The sequence below is a fragment of the Dysidea avara genome, chromosome 10, assembly GCF_963678975.1.
Source record: "Dysidea avara chromosome 10, odDysAvar1.4, whole genome shotgun sequence".
In the NCBI taxonomy this organism is placed as follows: Eukaryota; Metazoa; Porifera; class Demospongiae; order Dictyoceratida; family Dysideidae; genus Dysidea; species Dysidea avara.
Window position 1 is genome coordinate 30,226,050 of NC_089281.1, and position 18,906 is coordinate 30,244,955.

At 38.6% G+C, this 18,906-nt stretch overlaps 5 protein-coding genes and 1 non-coding gene across 9 annotated transcripts in view; 2 read left to right on the forward strand and 4 right to left on the reverse strand.

Moving 5' to 3' along the window:
* LOC136237063 (endoplasmic reticulum-Golgi intermediate compartment protein 1-like) overlaps positions 1–610 on the forward strand; it is a 5,671-nt gene extending 5,061 nt beyond the window's left edge. The window contains exon 14 of the mRNA XM_066027333.1: positions 442–610. Coding sequence (XP_065883405.1) covers positions 442–549 — 108 coding nt within the window. The 3' untranslated portion in view covers positions 550–610. The remainder of the gene's footprint in view (positions 1–441) is intronic.
* LOC136237060 (RNA-binding region-containing protein 3-like) lies at positions 526–5,608 on the reverse strand. 2 transcript variants are annotated; one of them, XM_066027329.1, is made up of 14 exons: positions 5,440–5,607; positions 4,968–5,015; positions 4,758–4,849; positions 3,645–3,740; positions 3,487–3,601; positions 1,924–1,980; positions 1,821–1,872; positions 1,733–1,772; positions 1,577–1,685; positions 1,325–1,523; positions 1,159–1,253; positions 985–1,043; positions 803–935; positions 526–662 (listed from the first exon to the last, which is right to left on the reverse strand). In XM_066027329.1, the coding sequence occupies exons 1-14, from the start codon at positions 5,563–5,565 to the stop codon at positions 627–629; spliced, it is 1,257 nt and encodes a 418-aa protein (XP_065883401.1). In that variant the 5' UTR covers positions 5,566–5,607; the 3' UTR covers positions 526–626. The 2 variants fall into 2 exon arrangements, 1 of the variants encoding a protein (XP_065883401.1); XR_010692299.1 differs by lacking the exon at positions 526–662 and having other exon boundaries at positions 857–935; positions 1,088–1,253; positions 5,440–5,608.
* On the forward strand, positions 5,391–9,566 carry LOC136237054 (golgin subfamily A member 6-like protein 7). Of its 3 annotated transcripts, XM_066027322.1 has the most exons (14): positions 5,391–5,595; positions 5,642–5,686; positions 5,738–5,911; positions 5,971–6,186; positions 6,380–6,499; positions 7,211–7,948; positions 7,999–8,025; positions 8,076–8,156; positions 8,201–8,428; positions 8,634–8,685; positions 8,730–8,956; positions 9,009–9,188; positions 9,302–9,340; positions 9,386–9,566. In XM_066027322.1, exons 3-14 carry the CDS (start codon positions 5,795–5,797, stop codon positions 9,485–9,487), a joined length of 2,127 nt encoding a protein of 708 aa, XP_065883394.1. In that variant the 5' UTR covers positions 5,391–5,595; positions 5,642–5,686; positions 5,738–5,794; the 3' UTR covers positions 9,488–9,566. The 3 variants fall into 3 exon arrangements, with proteins under 3 accessions (XP_065883394.1, XP_065883393.1, XP_065883395.1); XM_066027321.1 differs by having other exon boundaries at positions 5,391–5,686; XM_066027323.1 differs by having other exon boundaries at positions 5,392–5,686; positions 8,079–8,156.
* Positions 9,484–13,133, reverse strand: LOC136237061 (putative cytochrome P450 120). The gene is made up of 11 exons (XM_066027330.1): positions 12,870–13,133; positions 12,678–12,755; positions 12,547–12,631; positions 12,462–12,503; positions 10,573–10,703; positions 10,399–10,528; positions 10,204–10,345; positions 10,045–10,152; positions 9,867–9,994; positions 9,731–9,818; positions 9,484–9,680 (listed from the first exon to the last, which is right to left on the reverse strand). Exons 1-11 carry the CDS (start codon positions 13,051–13,053, stop codon positions 9,549–9,551), a joined length of 1,248 nt encoding a protein of 415 aa, XP_065883402.1. The 5' UTR covers positions 13,054–13,133; the 3' UTR covers positions 9,484–9,548.
* A 39-nt stretch (positions 13,134–13,172) lies between these two features.
* Positions 13,173–13,244, reverse strand: Trnap-agg (transfer RNA proline (anticodon AGG)). The gene has a single exon. It is a non-coding gene; the product is annotated as a tRNA-Pro (tRNA).
* Positions 13,245–14,559: 1,315 nt separating this feature from the next.
* The window catches only part of LOC136237050 (cilia- and flagella-associated protein 43-like), a 33,236-nt gene continuing 28,889 nt past the window's right edge, over positions 14,560–18,906 (reverse strand). Inside the window, exons 24-38 of the mRNA XM_066027314.1 lie at positions 17,594–17,736; positions 16,857–16,937; positions 16,683–16,808; positions 16,515–16,634; positions 16,362–16,469; positions 16,139–16,311; positions 15,881–16,082; positions 15,724–15,836; positions 15,606–15,672; positions 15,464–15,556; positions 15,328–15,401; positions 15,189–15,279; positions 15,057–15,140; positions 14,857–15,010; positions 14,560–14,812 (exon numbers count right to left, since the gene is read on the reverse strand). Of these exons, the coding sequence (XP_065883386.1) occupies positions 14,643–14,812; positions 14,857–15,010; positions 15,057–15,140; positions 15,189–15,279; positions 15,328–15,401; positions 15,464–15,556; positions 15,606–15,672; positions 15,724–15,836; positions 15,881–16,082; positions 16,139–16,311; positions 16,362–16,469; positions 16,515–16,634; positions 16,683–16,808; positions 16,857–16,937; positions 17,594–17,736 (1,799 nt within the window). The 3' untranslated portion in view covers positions 14,560–14,642. The remainder of the gene's footprint in view (positions 14,813–14,856; positions 15,011–15,056; positions 15,141–15,188; positions 15,280–15,327; positions 15,402–15,463; positions 15,557–15,605; positions 15,673–15,723; positions 15,837–15,880; positions 16,083–16,138; positions 16,312–16,361; positions 16,470–16,514; positions 16,635–16,682; positions 16,809–16,856; positions 16,938–17,593; positions 17,737–18,906) is intronic.

The window sequence follows — 18,906 nt, forward strand, 5'->3', positions numbered from 1 at the left end:
TGATGGATACACCATCTGATGGATACACCATCTGATGGATACACCATCTGATGGATGAACCATCTGATGGATACACCATCTGATGGATACACCATCTGATGGATGAACCATCTGATGGATACACCATCTGATGGATACACCATCTGATGGATGAACCATCTGATGGATACACCATCTGATGGATACACCATCTGATGGATGAACCATCTGATGGATACACCATCTGATGGATACACCATCTGATGGATGAACCATCTGATGGATGAACCATCTGATGGATACACCATCTGATGGATACACCATCTGATGGATACACCATCTGATGGATACACCATTATGGCATATTTTATAATGTATTGAACCAAACCTGTTGGGACCAAAATGTTTGTGTCGATTTGTAAAATGATAGTTCCACTGTATGACATGTGTCATCCATTGCAGATTTGTGCCATTGTTGGAGGGACATTCACCGTCGCTGGTATAATTGATGCCATTGTGTTCAATGCCTCTGAAGTATTCCGCAAATTGGAACTTGGAAAACAGAGTTAAAAATATTGTCACTATCATGTACAGGTGGTGTATGTATACAATAAATTATATAATACCATTATTTTTTAAAGTTAAAGCTACGATGTTGTTGCCTTTGCAGATCTTGCAAATTGCTACAAATATGTCAAGGAAAGAACCACACACATTGATATAATATTTGGGGGGTCTAATTCACATTGATATAATATTTGGGGGGTGATGGTTAATAAGAGGTTATTAGGGACCACAAGTACATTATCTAATGTAAGGATACAGCTATGATTGGCTTTCCTTTCAGCTGATAGCCGTTAGTGTCTTTAATAGCCTGAAGGGCTATGTCCTCGCTGGGCAGACCAATGAACGCTTGTCCTTTCATCCTACCAGTGGTCATCAATCTCACATTAAACCTGTTGAGATAGCTGTAACAAGCGACATAGTTAACTTGTCATGACGTACATTGCAGTATGTTCTTCTGACGTGTAGTCAATATACCTGCCATAAATGTAGGTCAAGTCCTGTAAGATAAAACCTTAATACATCATGACACCTCGGGACCAACCATTAGGTTATCAAGATGTCCTATTTTTTTCCTACTGTAACACCCACACACCCACACGCACACACACACACTTGTTCTGTGACATTCTTGGCCAAGTTCTTGATGTAGAGTCTTGAAGTGGGGTCACCTTTATTGTAGTTTCTGAAGGCTGGATGACTGGACAATTCTGTAAGAGAAATATAACACATTAGTGGCTTTTGTAGTGTGTGCCTTTCAAACCACAAACAGTACACATACCATTTTGACTTAACCTATTCTCCCTCAATTCTTGTTCAGTTACAAATCCATCAGGTTGGTCACCATGTTGATCCCTAGGGATTGTGATCTCTACTGGCTGCACAACAGGTTCCAGTGATCCAAATCCTCCGAGAGTGGCCACACCACCGTCATCTGTTGATAGCTCTTGAGGTACATTCAACACTATCTTCTTCACGGCCTAACACAAGAACAGGATCTGTGAAGGCTAGTGAGGGTTAAGATATTTCTTGCCATCAAGTCTTGTTCTAAGGTAGCCTTCTTGTTGGGTGGTCCAGCCTCTTTAGCTTTTTGGTATGAAATCTTTCTCCTCTTAGCTTCCTTATTCACCTTTGGTTGTATCCTACAAAGGACAGACTACACACCCAGGTGAAACACACTAGTACAAACTGTTTAGGGTTGTCATCATCACTTTCCAACTCTGAGTCATCTGAGGAGGGAAATGAATCTTGTCCATGCATGAAACAGTTAGAGTTACCCGAGGCTGGTTTTCGCTCCCCCCACTGATCATAAGTTGCATCCAATGAGAACTAAGAAATGCAGGACTACAGCCACACCCATAATAAATAGCTAATTCTCACCAATGGTGTCTGGCTGAAGGGAGCAGGCAGGTTCATCCTGTTCATCAAGTGCAGAACCTGTCAAAATAGTGTCCTGAATGTAGTGAGCTTTCTGGAGACTTTTCACTTTTAAACTGAATTTCTTATATTCTAGAGTAAATATTGATTTGTCTAACCCAGGCCAGTCTGGAGTCTCACACCAACTTGCAGATTTTGCAATTTTAGAAATTTCTCCTAGAAACTATTTTGGTAGTTTCAGCACAGTATTTGCTGTACGATAAAAAATTTAACTCAAGATAGAATTTGGTGGTGATGGCAGCTTGTGTCATACTGCATTCTCTCTTTAGCCGGTTAAAATTTGGACAAGAATTTTTTGTCAAATTGAAGTTGATTTGCCACATTCGCCAAAATTTCTGCCACAAAAAAAAATTCCATTGTATATTTCAGAATTAAATCTTCTGCAATATAATAAACATTTATTTAGTGAATTCAGCTACCATATTTGTTAACCTTCATTGGACCATTTTAGCCACTACAATGGAGTGCAGTCCAACAATGTATGTTGAAGGTACAACATGGTGGTGTATTCCCCAAGGTCTAATAATGAGGACCTTTAACATTTGCAAAGATAAAGGAACTGCTGTCTCACAATTTTATGATTATAAAAACTACTGCTGGCAGTTTAGTCTCACATGTCAAACCCTCCAGATTGTGATACTACAAACAACACAGTGCTACTATAACACGGTACTACTACAACACTGTACTACTATAACACGGTACTACTACAATACTGTACTACTACAACACGGTACTACTACAACACTGTACTACTACAACACGGTACTACTACAACACTGTACTACTACAACACTGTACTACTACAACACGGTACTACTACAACACTGTACTACTATAACACTGTACTACTATAACACTGTACTACTATAACACTGTACTACTACAACACGGTACTACTACAACACTGTACTACTATAACACTGTACTACTATAACACTGTACTACTATAACACGGTACTACTACAATACTGTACTACTACAACACTGTACTACTACAACACGGTACTACTACAACACTGTACTACTACAACACTGTACTACTACAACACTGTACTACTACAACACTGTACTACTATAACACTGTACTACTATAACACGGTACTACTACAACACTGTACTACTACAACACGGTACTACTACAACACGGTACTACTACAACACTGTGCTTCTACAACACTGTACTACTACAACACTGTACTACTACAACACAGTGCTACTATAACACGGTACTACTACAACACTGTACTACTACAACACTGTACTACTACAACACTGTACTACTACAACACGGTACTACTACAACACTGTACTACTACAACACTGTACTACTACAACACTGTACTACTACAACACAGTGCTACCATAACACAGTACTACTATAACACTGTACTACTATAACACTGTACTACTACAACACTGTACTACTATAACACTGTACTACTACAACACGGTACTGCTACAACACAAACTGTAACACTACTATCACCACAACTCACAGCTAACCTGTTCATAGAAGGTCGGAACACAAGTGAGCACATGAGCAATATTACTGATGATTGCTGGGGTGGGAGGGGGGTAAGCATAACATAGTTGACACCGTTGATCAGTAGCAGACTCCCTTGAAGGATTAGTGACACGTTATTAGTAGTATTGTAGCTTACTGATTACTGGTAGGGATAGCTGCTGGGTCAGCAGGTCTTAAGGATTGAGTACTCTTCAGCGTTGTAGTAGTGGTGGTGTGTTGTTGTTCTTTAATACTGTAATGTGACAGTTATGAGTAATATGTATATATGAGCGCTTGTAATGCGACAATACAAACAATGTGCGCACACACACACACACACACACTACACATACTACACACACACTACACATACACACAACACACACAAAGCAAAGTCTTTAAAATGGTCATGCCTACCCTAATGACTAGGACACCAGTTAAATATTCAGCCAAATCCCCCTGGAGGCTCTGTATGAAGTAGGCAACTCACCCATTATGTGTCACAACAAATGACAGTTGCTCTCCAATTCCCACAGCTGGATTTTAGAGTTAACACCAGGTCCCCATTAACACAGCTGGGTAGACTACTTCCCCAGTTAACACCAGGTCCCCATTAACACAGCTGGGTAGACTACTTCACCAGTTAACACCAGGTCACCATTAATACAGCTGGGTAGACTACTTCACCAGTTAACACCAGGTCACCATTAATACAGCTGGGTAGACTACTTCACCAGTTAACACCAGGTCTCCATTAACACAGCTGGGTAGACTACTTCCCCAGTTAACACCAGGTCACCATTAATACAGCTGGGTAGACTACTTCACCAGTTAACACCAGGTCACCATTAATACAGCTGGGTAGACTACTTCACCAGTTAATACCAGGTCCCCATTAATACAGCTGGGTAGACTACTTCACCAGTTAACACCAGGTCCCCATTAATACAGCTGGGTAGACTACTTCACCAGTTAACACCAGGTCACCATTAATACAGCTGGGTAGACTACTTCACCAGTTAACACTAGGTCCCCATTAATACAGCTGGGTAGACTACTTCACCAGTTAACACTAGGTCCCCATTAATACAGCTGGGTAGACTACTTCACCAGTTAACACCAGGTCACCATTAATACAGCTGGGTAGACTACTTCACCAGTTAACACTAGGTCCCCATTAATACAGCTGGGTAGACTACTTCACCAGTTAACACTAGGGCCCCATTAATACAGCTGGGCCAGATAACACCAGGTCAACACACATACTCACTGGTCACGGTTATGATATTCCAGGGGACACTTGGCATACTCTACAACCAATCTTCTACCAAACACTTCCAACTGGTGAAGCCTGTGCAGTGCCTGCAACCATCACCAATAGCAATGCTGTAATAGACCACTACAATGCTAAGGAATTATCCCATAATTTCAGTAGTGTAAATAATAACAAGATTTCAAAATCATTGGTTACCAAGGATACCTGTACTGCTGTCTCATAGGTAGGAAACGTAGCGGTAGCACAGTGACGCTGTGAGAGAGAAACAGATAAAAGTATTGTTTACAATTCACTACAATAAGAATTTTAGTAAGTCTTTATATACAGGGGATATGTCACCAAACATAATACTCTAGGGGTATGTGTGTTGCATACTGACAGGCTCACTTGAATCCATGTCAGCTCACGTGTCAGCAGTGCTATCAAGTCGGCACAAACTTCACGTTTGTGTAATTTTTGCAACTTAAAAAGGAGGGAACAAGTTAAGCTTAAGCATGCTTTTATGCAGTTTTTAATGGTTGTGCCAAGCAAATAATGACTTGAAAAGCTGCCAATCTTATAATGAAATAATGGAAATGGACCGCCCGCCCGCATGCAAATACGCTTGAGTCCAGGACGGGAAACAGAATATATTTGGAGTGGACTAATAGATTTAACTAAATACCCGACAACTTACCATACGTCCTTCTGACGGGAAGACATGTACGGATTGGGAGCCGAAGTGCTTGAGGAAGTCTTCAGTCTCTATGGAGGATAAAATATCCGGTAAATGTCGAACCAACAGAGTGCAACACTGCTCCATAGTTTAGTAACCACGTGCGATCACGTGCAGGTATACTTACGCTTTGTCAATATCGCCCATTTTTGATACTCAGTAGATACATAATAATATTCCTATCATTGGTGCTACCGATCATTAAAAAGTAATGTGACTATCTTTAAATTAATGCTTTTCCACCTTGCTTTTCCAAAAGGTCGATCATTTGTTTTTAAAATATTGGGCGGGGCAGTGTTTGCGCGTTTGCAGAGCGATGAATCCGTGGATGTGGACCCCGCTTTACATGCGACTCACTTCTAAAGACTTTGAGAAGAGCGAAGATCTGGTAGTGGAAGAGAAGAAACTGCCAAAGGACGAGCTGCTGATAAAAGTTAGTTAATATTATTAAATTTTAAAGACGTGCTGAAAGCGATGATGTTACTTATGTAGTTAAGAGAAGCAAAAGTGAGGTGCATCAAGTACCAAGAAGCTCTGAAGAGGTTGGAAGCAGACAAGCAGGACCTGGAGAAAGGGAATACATTACTGACAGCTGAACTGAGTGAAGAAAGAAATAGGCTGGCTGAAGAGAAGAAGGCATTGATAAAACAGCTACGGAAGGATGGCCCACCCACAGCTAAACAATCTTCTGGGGACTCCACTCAACAAGTCAGTAATTTAACATTACAAGTTTGTTTGTGGTATTCAAGAGTCCCTAATATTAATGGACTCTTGCTATATTCTACAAACATATTTTCCTCTGCACACATAGCTACACACACAGACACTGTGAGCACAGCTAGTAACAATATTAGCTACAGCAATTTGTTAGATGTTTACCAGTTATATATGTGCTCTTCAGTTTGTCGGTAAGAGAGGTGATGAACAATTACTAGTGTTGAGTGAACAGAAACAATTGTTACAACAAGAAGTGGACATGTTGAAGGAAGAAGTGAGAGAGCTAAAAGCTGCAGAAGGAAAGGTAAAGTGATAATGGTTGTCATCATTTTGTTCATCACTGTTTGGTCAAATTAATGGTACCAGTGTTTGGCCCCACACAAAATCAATCTGGAGGCATCTAGGCACCGGCCGATTATTCCAGCACAATTTAAAGCATAATAGGTGACCAAAAGCATCAAGCATAATGCCAGCATAATAGGGACGATGTTTGAAAATTTAATTAAAATGCGCAATACGCTCGCCTGAAAGAAAGCAAATATTCACTGCCAATAGTATTATTAGTGCATTTCATATTTAAAAACACGTAATATAACTTATTAAACCGTTTCTTTGTTAGTTATTCACACTTTGCAGAAATAAGATCGAGATACTCTAATAGAGCAGTCACATACTCTAATGCAGCAGTCATGTAAGGCTGATATGCTCTAATAAAACAGTCAGTTCTAGAGCATAATCTTGATTTTGAAAGCATAATTTTGAGCATAATAGGCTTAATTTTTGAGCAATGCTCAAAAGCATAATAGGTAAAATTTTGGGCATAATAGGCCGGTGCCTAGAGGCATCGGACTACGTAGCAGTTAGGTGGAAGAGGCTTAATTTTGGAATTTGGCAATGAGCAGTTAACAATTTTTCTGCCCAAATCATAACCCCACCAAAGGCTAATTTGTCAAACCTGTCCCTCCCTCCCAATCCATCTTGTATATAATTCATTGATGAGTACTGTTGTGGACAGGACGAGCCTGACCTCCAACACAAAGATGAAGCCACCCAACTTCAGGCAGAAATAGAACAACTTAAAGAAAAATGGGCTCAGACAAGAGCAGAACGAGATCATATGAAGAAAGACTATGACCAAATGATGATAGAACATAATCGGCTCACTAAAAGTCATAATCAGTTACAGTTAGAAATAACACAATTACAAGAACAGAACACTCAAGTCATATTAGTCCGTGATCAGCTGCGTAGAGAAAAAGATGAGCTCCATCGACACTTCAGTCAGTCCAGAGAACCCACAAAGAGTCAAGTGAAGGGTAAACATGACCAACTACAAGAAAGTTTTAGTCAGTTAAATGTTGAACTAGTGCAGCTTCAAGAGAAGAATACTCAGTTAGAATCACTACACAAACAAGTTGTTGTTGATAGAGAAGAATTAAAACAAACTTGCAGTAAAACAACTGAACACCTTGATCAATTGAAACTGGAACACAGTCAACTTGGGGAAAGTTTAAGTAAGATGAAACTTGAGATGGTACAGTTACAAGAGGAAAATGCACATCTCAAAGAAGAGCTGAAGAATTACAACATGACTGCACAGAACAAAGAAATACAATTAAATGAGCAACTATCACAGTCTAATGCTCACCGTATTAAACTGCAGAGAGAATTAAGTGTGACTCAAGAGTCTCAGAGTGACATGTTGGTACTTATGGAGGAAAAAACCAGCCGGTATAACGTTCTGCAGAAAAAGGTGTGTTAATGTTGTTATATAATACATCTAATCCTTATTGAACTTTTCAGTACAAAAAGTTGCAGTCTGAGTACAAGGTATGTGATATTTTGTTGTAACACTTTGTGTAGTTATGCTACTACAACAGCAGGTGAGAAAGGACAAGAAACATGAAATATCACAAACAAATTCATCCAACCCGTCCTCATTACTAGCTCAACCATCAACAGTAAGATAACTATATTATTGTACTTTTTAGTATTACATTTACAGAAACAACGTTTGTTTGTAACAAAACACGACTATGATTCACGTTCATCATTATTTGGACGCAGTGGCCATCAAGAGTTACAGCTACGTACAGGAGATATGGTTACCGTATTAGGAGATGTCAACTCTAGTGGATATTATGTTGTAGAGTTTAGGGCACAACGTGGTCTGGTTCACCACAGAGTTCTGGATGAGGTGGACATTAGCATGACAAGAAGACTGAGTGACCAGGTAAGAACTAGTAGGGAAGTTTATTTGGTAACTTTTGCAAATTTAGATTTTGGTTAGAGGTAAAATAGGTAAAGTTTAGCTAAAAGGTTTTTGATTGAATGGAAAGATTTGAAGGAGTTTTAACAACTGCTGGTTACTAACCATCCCTTATAATAATTACAAGAGCTAATAATAGTAGTTAACTCTTGATAATTGTATTGTACAGAGTTCATATAGTACATTTGAGTCATCAATGGTCAGCAGTGCTGCTCATGGAGGTAAAGCAGTTATTGTAATTTAATTAATAATTATGAATGATCAGATAGGAGATCCCGTCACATGTCACTGTCAACAACACAATATGATTTTGGTCCACTACCACCATCTGAACTGAAAATTGAGAATGTTATGCTAAATAAGGCTTCAGTGTCATGGAAGGTTCCGTTCATTTCAGCAGTTGGGCTAAGTAATGGTTACAAGGTGGAGGGATATCAACTGTATGTAGATGACTCCCTTCACACTAGGATAAAGGGATGTTATGAGTGTACAGTGAGTAGCTATTATCTCTGTGTGTAACTGTGTATAACAACTTGATCCATAGGGAGTTGTGGAAGGTGTGGACTTTACTCAGCCTCATAAACTATCAGTAGCTGCATATTCCATTGATGGGTTGATATCTGAAACATGTGAAGTATACTGTACACCACAAGAACGTACCATTAATATAGTGTCCAGCTCTGTACCAGATTTGTACAAGGCAACTCACAAACACTACACACAAGTACTATTATAATGTTACTCCTTCTCTGTGTGTGTGTTGTGTTGTGTAGTGTGTGTGTGTGTGTGTGGTGGGGGGATACCTGATGGGCTTACTTTGTGTTATAACTTCTACAGGTGAAGACTGGCTGTAGTCCTGACCTTCAGTATGAACAGGTATATCTTGAGACTTGAGTATAAGTTTAACTTTACTCTCAACAGGTCAACACTTCTGATCAGCGGGTCAACACCTCTACTAGAAAACTACATCAGCAAGGCAGACATCATGTTGGAAGGGTACACTCTAAACCATCCAAACATTAAACAGATTATTTTCTTTCGATAATTAAAAGTGGTATAAACAAATATACAAGATATAAATAATTTATTGTTTTCTTTTGAACACAGCGTGATTATCATTCAATGGTCTTAGAACAGGTAATGTTTTGTAGTTCACATTTTCACTGGCTTCAGTCAACTCCCATGTGTAGCTGGCTAATAACTGTCTAGCACACTCCTAACAATAATTACCATAAAACAATTCAGATAATTATTTGGGAGAATTACCCGAAGTAACTTCTGAGCCAGCACCTTTCCAATACACTGACGGGGGCCACCACCGAATGTTAACACGATCTCTCGATCAGTCACGTTACTAACAAAACAACAGAGTACATGTCAGTGGGTACAGATTTGTTGTTACTGGGTTTGCCATCTGTCTGGTTGAAATTTGTGTGGATCTGCAAAGCACGTTGGATCTTTATTAGCATGACTTGTAATATAAGCCGCCCTGTGATCTTTAGATACATTGAAACCAGCAACCTGACAATCCTATAACATTGTTTAAATACACAATGACAAAATACAGCTGCTCACTTTACCTCAGTACACATTCGTCCACCACCAAAAAATGGCGGCCATAGTCTTTCCACTTCTAACATGACATCATCTAATTCAGCTTCATTCTCATGACAATTAAGCCACTGGCTCTATTAACAGCAAACAACACACATTGCGTACAGCTAACTAGTAATACCTACATGGGATGGCTTGCTTAACTCCATAACAAATGAAGTGAGCAAGGAGGCTAGAGCTTTGGGAATGACGGCAGAAACAAAGACTAACATATTAGAGAACCCATCCACTTTATTGGGACATTCTTGCACAACTTTACTGGCCATTCTACACAAATGACAAAATTATTCCATTATATGTAGACAAAGTCTGATACATACGATGATGGGTCACTCTGAGCTGTTTTCTCTACAACTTTTAATAACCCGTCTTTAGCAAGCAGGGCCTTGTTATAGCTAGACCTCCACCATGCTCCAGGTAGTCTAATGCTAACTGGTACAGACACTACCCCTAGTGGAGACATGACGATGATCAGTGATACTGCTGCTACTAACCTCTCCAATGAGTAGTCATTAATTCTGACACTTCATCGGCTTCTGGTTGGCCTGGAGTAGCACCCAGGAATAAAGCTGTTGTAAGCTGCGTACTGAGTTTCTTCATTGTCTTGTAGATTGGCACTGGTTGTCTGTTCAAGGAACACAGAGCCATATATGGTTAAAGAAATACTACTATACTGAAGTACCCCAAACTAATCTAATATTTCACAGCCTCTTAGTGAGTCAGAAACACAACATATTTCAGCTGCCCTGACTGTTCTATTAGAGTATATCACTGCTCTATTACAGCAAGTGTAGTCAATCAAAATGGCATCGTCTGAGTATTAAAAGGTCCTGAAGGAGCTCCCCCTCAAAAGGATGGTGGCAATCTGCAAAAAATTTCTGCCTTGAAAAAATCCTACTATACAGTTAAAACATAATTAATGCTCTTCTAATTAATGCTCTTCTAGTTTGCCAAATACTTCACAAGCTCATCATCCCCTTGCATGGCTGTTATAACAAAGTTAAGTGTAGCAACCAGAACTAAAAATGATGAGATTATTAGCCATGAGTGGCCTTAGCTCAATAGCATCAATAATTCAAGATACTCTAATAGAGCAGTCAAGATCGAGATATTCTAATAGAGCAGTCACAGTAATCTTCAGAGGAGCAGGTACATGTGCAATTATAAATGAGGAGATATAGTTGGTGAGTGGACCCCCTTTTAGAAAGTTTGTGGATCTACCTGCATGTTATCCCCCCAGCCCCCCCTTAAATAAAGGTGTCTCCTCAGCCCCTAAATTCACCACAAGACCTGCAATTAGAAACTTGGAACTAAAACTGTCAATTGCAGAAAAATTCCAGATCTAGTCTGCTTGTCATAGTGGAGGATTTGAAGAGATAAATTAGCAAGACATTTAATATGCACAACATGATCACAAGAGTTCATAATATAGTAGACCCCTCTCTATTATATTATGAACTCTTGTTATCATGTTACATGTCTGTACACTTTGCACATTACACAACAATAAATGATCAGTCACTAATGATACAAGTGTTTTGTAGTTGGCCATATTACCAGTAGTGTAATATTGGGACATTGATGTTATCATTACAAACAACACTGTAATTGGGGCTAATGTTCATAGTGTTCCAATAGGCAAGGGTGGATCCAGTGAAGCTTTGACCACAAAAAGACAACATAAGTGGCAATTATTCTGAACACTTCATGGACTAAAACTTGTTGATATACTATTTACTATGTAAGATAACAGAAACCAAGATAGTACACATTAACACATCAGTGAGATTATCCCACTAAACACTTGAATGGTTTTGTAGGGTTCCTGTGGCTTCAAACAGGTAGCCTTACTAATACAGTCAGTCATGAAACATGATCTATTAGAGGGTATTGGAGCAGGGTTGTGGGTTATTAGATGGTAACTACTTATAAATAGCGCTATCCTTTTTGACTTCTGTGCAGCAATAAAAACACTATAGCCATATTAGTAGTAGTTGGTCCATCTTGTACAATTTTTCTGAGAAGAGCCTGGCTAAAGGCTCCATCATTTACAGTTATGTTGTCCAGCATTTACGGTGGTAGAAAAAGCATTCCATCAAATTCAAATAAAGGAGTAAGTCAAGAGCCAGTGAGGATATATATATATAAATAGTAATTTTACTTTCACAGATTCCAAAATTTTGAAGGCCGGGATATTTTTGCTTCTTCGTGATCTTTTATGCATTTATACAGATCAAGCTACAAAATTTTGAGAGGGAAATGTTAAGAGATAGTAGCCAATTATTCCCTTGGAAAAACCCGCTATACAGTATACAGACTGTACAATGCTATAATATAACATATTTCTGCAGTTGTTCCACTGTGCAATGTATTCTACACTCACCTCACTGGGAAATCTTGTGACGATAAGAATCCACTTATCACCCTACACAAACCCACAATCACACATAATGAATACACTGACTCACGGTTTAGCCATCTCCATGTATTCCTTCACTTTGTCAGCTGTAAACACCTTGTCTAGACCTGTCCTCACTTCCTGCCATTCATGGCCTTAGGAAATCACATAAACACCATGGCTTCATGCGGTACACCTTACCATTTTGAAATATTATGTTCTGGTCGAACAAATCAAACACGAATTCCTTGTACCCCATTTCAAAGCAGCAAGATTTTTCTAAAAAAGTCAACAGAATAAAACTGGCTAGTAGCTAAATAATGCATTAGCTAGTTAGTATTCGCACCTTTTAGCTATGTACTTGCTGTTTGACAGTACACAAACATTTTTTACCTTGTAACATTTCGCAAGCAGATTTATTACTGGTTGCGAAAAACGTCGGCTTGTTACCTATCCTACCGCGGAAGATATCGCCATGTTGTTCTTTCCTCTTCTGTACATACTTGTGAGGGTCCCTGATAAACTCTATGGACGAGTCACCTATTAAAGGGTACCCTATACTTCCCGGTGGATTCATCGTTCAGCACGTAAACAGACCGAGAGGCGTTAAATACAGTATACAAATTACGGAACCACCAGTATATCTATGACGTAAAAAGTGGTTACCAAAACGTCTTTGAAAAAGAAAAAAAAACAGGGCTTGTCCGGGAGTCGAACCCGGGACCTCTCGCACCCTAAGCGAGAATCATGCCACTAGACCAACAAGCCACAGTTACTTTATTATTCATTTATAGTGTAATATAAATGGCATACTTTTAAGAAACATTTTGGTTGCTGTAAGATTTCAGGGTGCAAGCAATGCAGTCTACATAAATGTTGACAGGTACACATGAAAAGCTGGCTGCATATGGTTCAGTGTCACTTAATTGTGATTTTAGTGACCATAAATTAATATGACATCACTTGCACAGTGGTTTAGCTAGGCTTTTGCCCTTCAGTCTCATGAAACTAAGACCTTACTCTACGTTGACTCACATTGGGGCACACATTCGTGTAGAAAAAGAGGCTATACAATGACAAGCCACTAGAACCTACCCTCAGGTCATCACTAACAAATTTAACACTATGTCAAAGGAAAGTATTATAGGTATAAAAAGCTATACATACAAGACCCTGGGATTGTATGCATGTACACACTTGAAGAAGTTTTACCATTGACAACTTATACAAGTTGGATACTCATGTATAATCAATTTTGGTTATGTGGATTCATGGGCTGTCACATCACGTAAATCGTCATGCCTAATGGTGTATGATCAATGGAGAAAGACTTTTAGAGTTTCCAGTCAAGCACATTATTGTAAAATATATAATGCTTCTGAATTGGCATTGATGAAAAATCAGGAAGATCAGCAAAACCCATACTGATATTCTGGGGCTTGAACCTTGGACTATACCTAGGTCAGTGTGCTACTGCTGCTAGTCACCCACCTTCTCTACTTTTCCATCTTATAAATGTCACTCAAGAAGTAACTTGTATATATTACCGACCCTAACCCTAACTTTAGGTTTGCCTGTTAAGCACAATGATGTCTGCATGAAGGTAAGTTTTTGGTGAGTTCAAAGCAAGCTAGGGTTGGTTGGGCTTTGCCAGACGCTCATTTCACTCACTCCAACCTTAGCTTGCCTCGAACTCACTTACCTTGTGTGCTTGATACTAGAGTAGTTTGTGTTAAAACTCTCAGTTCAGTAACCACTCCCTAAAAAAATATTGGAATCTCAGTATGATGAATACTCCATATAATTGGCGCATACAACACCACCAATACATCATCAGAACGTTTTGACTAGTTTTTTATCATTCTTCAAAGCCTTTGCTATGAAAAATTCTTAGTATTATTTGTTTCACAGGTAAGAAGAATAGTGGGATAAAAGTCAACAAAGTTACTAAAATATTTGGTCCCACAGGGAATGTGACAATCCAACACAATATTGAGCCACGAGAGATGTTAGTGTACAAACCATTGATGTATGGCCAGCATAGTATGCAGATGGCCTGTGTTAACATATAGAGTGATTGCAGTTGCATAGTTACTATATTTATTGGGGACAACCATCACATGATATATTTAGTATGACTTAGTGATGTTATTATAGAGTAATAATTTAATTCCCAGCTTGTACTAAAGCGGGGAAAGTTCTCATCCTAAGCCGTTCCACTTCAGCTCTCAGAATTGCAATTTCTTGTGCTTGTGCTTTAGCCATCTGTACTAGTTTCTTCCTCACTAAAATATCATACATTCTCTCCTTGGCCCCAGCCTCTGCTTGGCTAACACCTGCCACTATAATAAAATATTTGATATAACATGTGATGTGTTACCAGCTAGCTCATCAATCTGCTGTCGCTCAGTGACAGAAACTTGTAACTCTTTTAACTGCTTGTCTAGTTCGTGATTCTCCTCTTTCTTCTCAGTGACATTCTTTTGTAACTTCTTCAGAATACGTTGATGATGTTTCATCATCTTAGCATGCATCTAGTGTGATCAGTTCATTACAACTAATAGTTGATACACCACATACCCTAGTGTTGAGCTCTAGGGTTCTCTCCAGTACATCAACAGTGTTATGGCCCTTATTACCACCTTGTTCTTCTTCCATTAACCACTGAACGTATTTGTTATCAGTAAGAAATGTGATATATTTTTATAATACCTGTTGTAGCTCCTTTGTAACGTGAAGCATTTGAATGTCTTTGGTCTTTGTGATGAGGTCCTCTGTCTCCATATTCATCTTCTCCAGTTCCCTACAATATGTTATATGTTATTATGTATGATTGGTAGTGAAGACCTACCAATCCAACATGTGGATGCCCTTCTTGAACTCCTTGCATTCATTCATGCTATTCAACTTGGCTTCTCCAAGAGTCTTATTAATATAATAATAATAATAGTAATATCAGTTAGTATTATTACACATATATACTGCACCTTTATTTGGCTGTTTAGTTGTTCAATAATACTCCGGTGTAATAGAACACTGTGACTAAAGTCAGGTACCAGTTGGCCTGGCTCCATCTCAACCTTTAAGGACACACTCATCAACTACACTATTACAATGATCTAGCCTCACCTGTCCTTGACGTAACAACAACTGCAATTCAAGGTTGAGAGCAAACTGATTTCTGTCCTCTCTCAATCTGAATAGTGAAAATCATGAAGGATGGTAACATTACACATTAGATACATACTTGCTTAGCTCCTTAAATGTTTCCTGTATCTGTTGTTGAATGTATTCATCTTCTGCAGTTCGGTTTTGTAAAAATGACTGCATCTCTGCCAGTTGTAATGCCATATGTTTAACCTATGTAATGGAGTAATGTAGTAGTCACTTAGTTGTTGTCACACTTTTTGTTCATTTTCCATCTTTTTCCTACGAGCAACTACTAGCCTCTCCCACATATTGGGGGTGACCCCATCTGGCATGTGAGATGGACTATCATATTCTAGCATAGCATCTCCCAGTTGAGATGTTTGTGTTGTTAAATAAGAACGATCCTGACCCATGGGAAGGTTACCACCACTTTCTCCAACCCTAATTCTCTGTCCCCTAATAAGACAACAATATTAAAAAAGGAAATACTTGTTGTAACATAATTCCACTACCTTGGTCGCCGTCTGAATGTTTTGTATAACACGTCAATGTAGGGTTCACAGTCTGCAAAGTCTTTTCGAAATGCTTTATCAAAGTCTTTATCTTCAACTACTGCAAACTCATACTCTCTCTTAAACTCACTAACTTGTCTTTGTGCTACAGAGATCACATTGTTCAGTTGGACCTACACATACACAGATGACATCTTAGTAACTAGTTATCCCTTTCTATAACCTTTTGATTCTTATACTCAGTCAATTGTTGGTTAAGCAACTCTTCTTTTTGACTTATTTCTTGTTCTGTTAACAGTGAAGCAGCTAGTCGTAATATCTTTAACTCTTCCTAATAGCACAACCAATGTCTGTTGTTTAAAGTAAAGTACAATACCTGGTTGATAGCTAATTCTGTTTTTAGCTTGAGCTTAAATAGTTTCATGAGGCGGTCATCAAAATTTTGCATGGACTGTACAATAGATGCTTGAAGCTTCTTTAGCTCTCCCTCTAATGCCTACAGCAGTCTTACAGTAAAGCAATGGCGTACCCATCATGGAGATACCTTCTTGAGTTTTTCTCTCTCTTCAAGGAAAGCAGCTTCCTTCTTCTCAAATTCTCTGGCTAGTCTAATCTCATCTTCACTCATCTCAGCTGGCTCCTTACTCATAAAATCTGGTCTAGGAAGATCCTATATGATATAGCTGATGAGGTGAGCACGTGTACATGACAAGTTGACCTTAAACAAGTCCTCCTCAGCACTTGCTTCAAGTCTTCCCCCCATCATCATGTCAAGTGCTCTTTGTATTGGGTTATCACCCTATGATGTGATCATGATATTATTAGGGGATATCAAACTATGATGTAAGGCCACGAAAAGTTAATTATATGTTTCTGGTTCCCTTCCTAGTCATATTTTTTTTTTGCTGAATGAATCCATACAATAATTTATAATAGTTTATATCCATTGAAATTTTATGTCTTGCAAACATTTTTTTCATATAAATATGCACTCACTTTATACTTTTTTCATATAATTCCATATGTCAAATGTAGTATACCACATCAAAAAGTTGCACAAAAAAAGCCTGGTCAACTTTAAAAATTGCTAAAATTCAGATTTTAGTCTGACTGCTTACCTGCCTTCCAGCCTGACTACAGTCGCAAGGCTGGAGGCCAAACAAAGCAGCACACAACCACCACAATAACAAACTCACCAGTGGGATCACTGGGATGTACCTTTTGGGGGTTCTGACAAGTGTGTGCCCTCTGCACCTTGTCTTTCCATTTTTATCTTCAATCAGGCTAGTCTTCTGTAGTGTAGTGTAGTGTGTGTAGTCTGTATATACAGCATAGTGTGTGTGTAATTGTTGTCTACTCTGTTGTGCATTCTATAATGTAATCTGTTGTGTAGTCTGTTCAGTAACTATACACTAGTACACATTGTTACACAGTAGTGCTAGTTGTAGGGCTTACTAGTTCAGCCTTTCGTCGTTCTTCTTCTAGCTGAGCAGCTTCCTCCATTTTCTTCCTCTCTTCTGGTGAGTAATATTTCTCAACGGTTACCTCCTCGTCCTTCACGGTCAACAATCTCTCTGGTTGTTCATCTTGATCAAGTTCTGTACATTAATACACCAGTTACTAATAGTGTCATCAAGGGCTAGACGTTTACATGAGGTGGGTGTTAATCACCGGAATGGACCACTACTGGACACAGTATTTTTATATTAATCTAACAGGTGAATATAATATTCTAGATAACACTCTGACGTATTATTTCAAAATATGTCAAGCAATTAGCCAATAGAATTAGTTCGTCAAGGTCCTCCTTGATCTGTAATACTAATTGGCTAAAATACAGTGGAACTTCATTTATCGGGACACCACTTATCTGGATTCTTGGTTAACCAAACTATGGAAATGACTGCTCTATTAGAGTAGTGACTGTTCTATTAGGGTAATTGATAATAAACTAAAAATGTTCTTTATGCTATTTATAGACACAGACTTTTCAGACTTATGGACCACCCCTGCAAGGAGTTGGAAGTAAATGTTCGATTTGACAACTAGTGTTACCATAATGATAGATGTCCCATAGCATAGCAACAATATGGTTGCTTAGCAATGGTTGTTAGGTAACCATTGCTTGTCAAACAGTTGAGTAATTTTTTTTGTTGCTTAGTAACAGTTGCTATGGCTGTCAGATTAATTTGTAATGGGATGGGTGGCTATGGTATTCGTAGGCACCGGCCTATTATGCCCAAAATTTTACCTATTATGCTTTTGAGCATTGCCCAAAAATTAAGCCTATTATGCTCAAAGTTATGCTTTCAAAATCAAGATTATTCTCTAGAACTGACTGTTTTATTAGAGTATATCAGCCTTTCCTGACTGTTGTATTAGAGTAAGTGACTGCTCTATTAGAGTATCGCGATCTTATTTCTGCAAAGTGTGAATAACCAACAAAGAAATGGTTTAATATATTATATAACGTGTTTTTAAATATGAAATGCACTAATAATACTATTGGCAGTGAATATTTGCTTTCTTTTAGGCACGCGTATTGCGCATTTAATTAATTTTTTAAACATCGTCCCTATTATGCTGGCATTATGCTTGATGCTTTTGGTCACTTATTATACTTTAAATTATGCTGGAATAATCGGCCGGTGCCTAAGTATTCGGGATTAATATTATAAACAGTGCTAAAATGATTATCCTTCCTGTTTACAATGCTCATTATTAATCCACCATCCATCCTATATTACATATACAAACTTGTGGCTGCA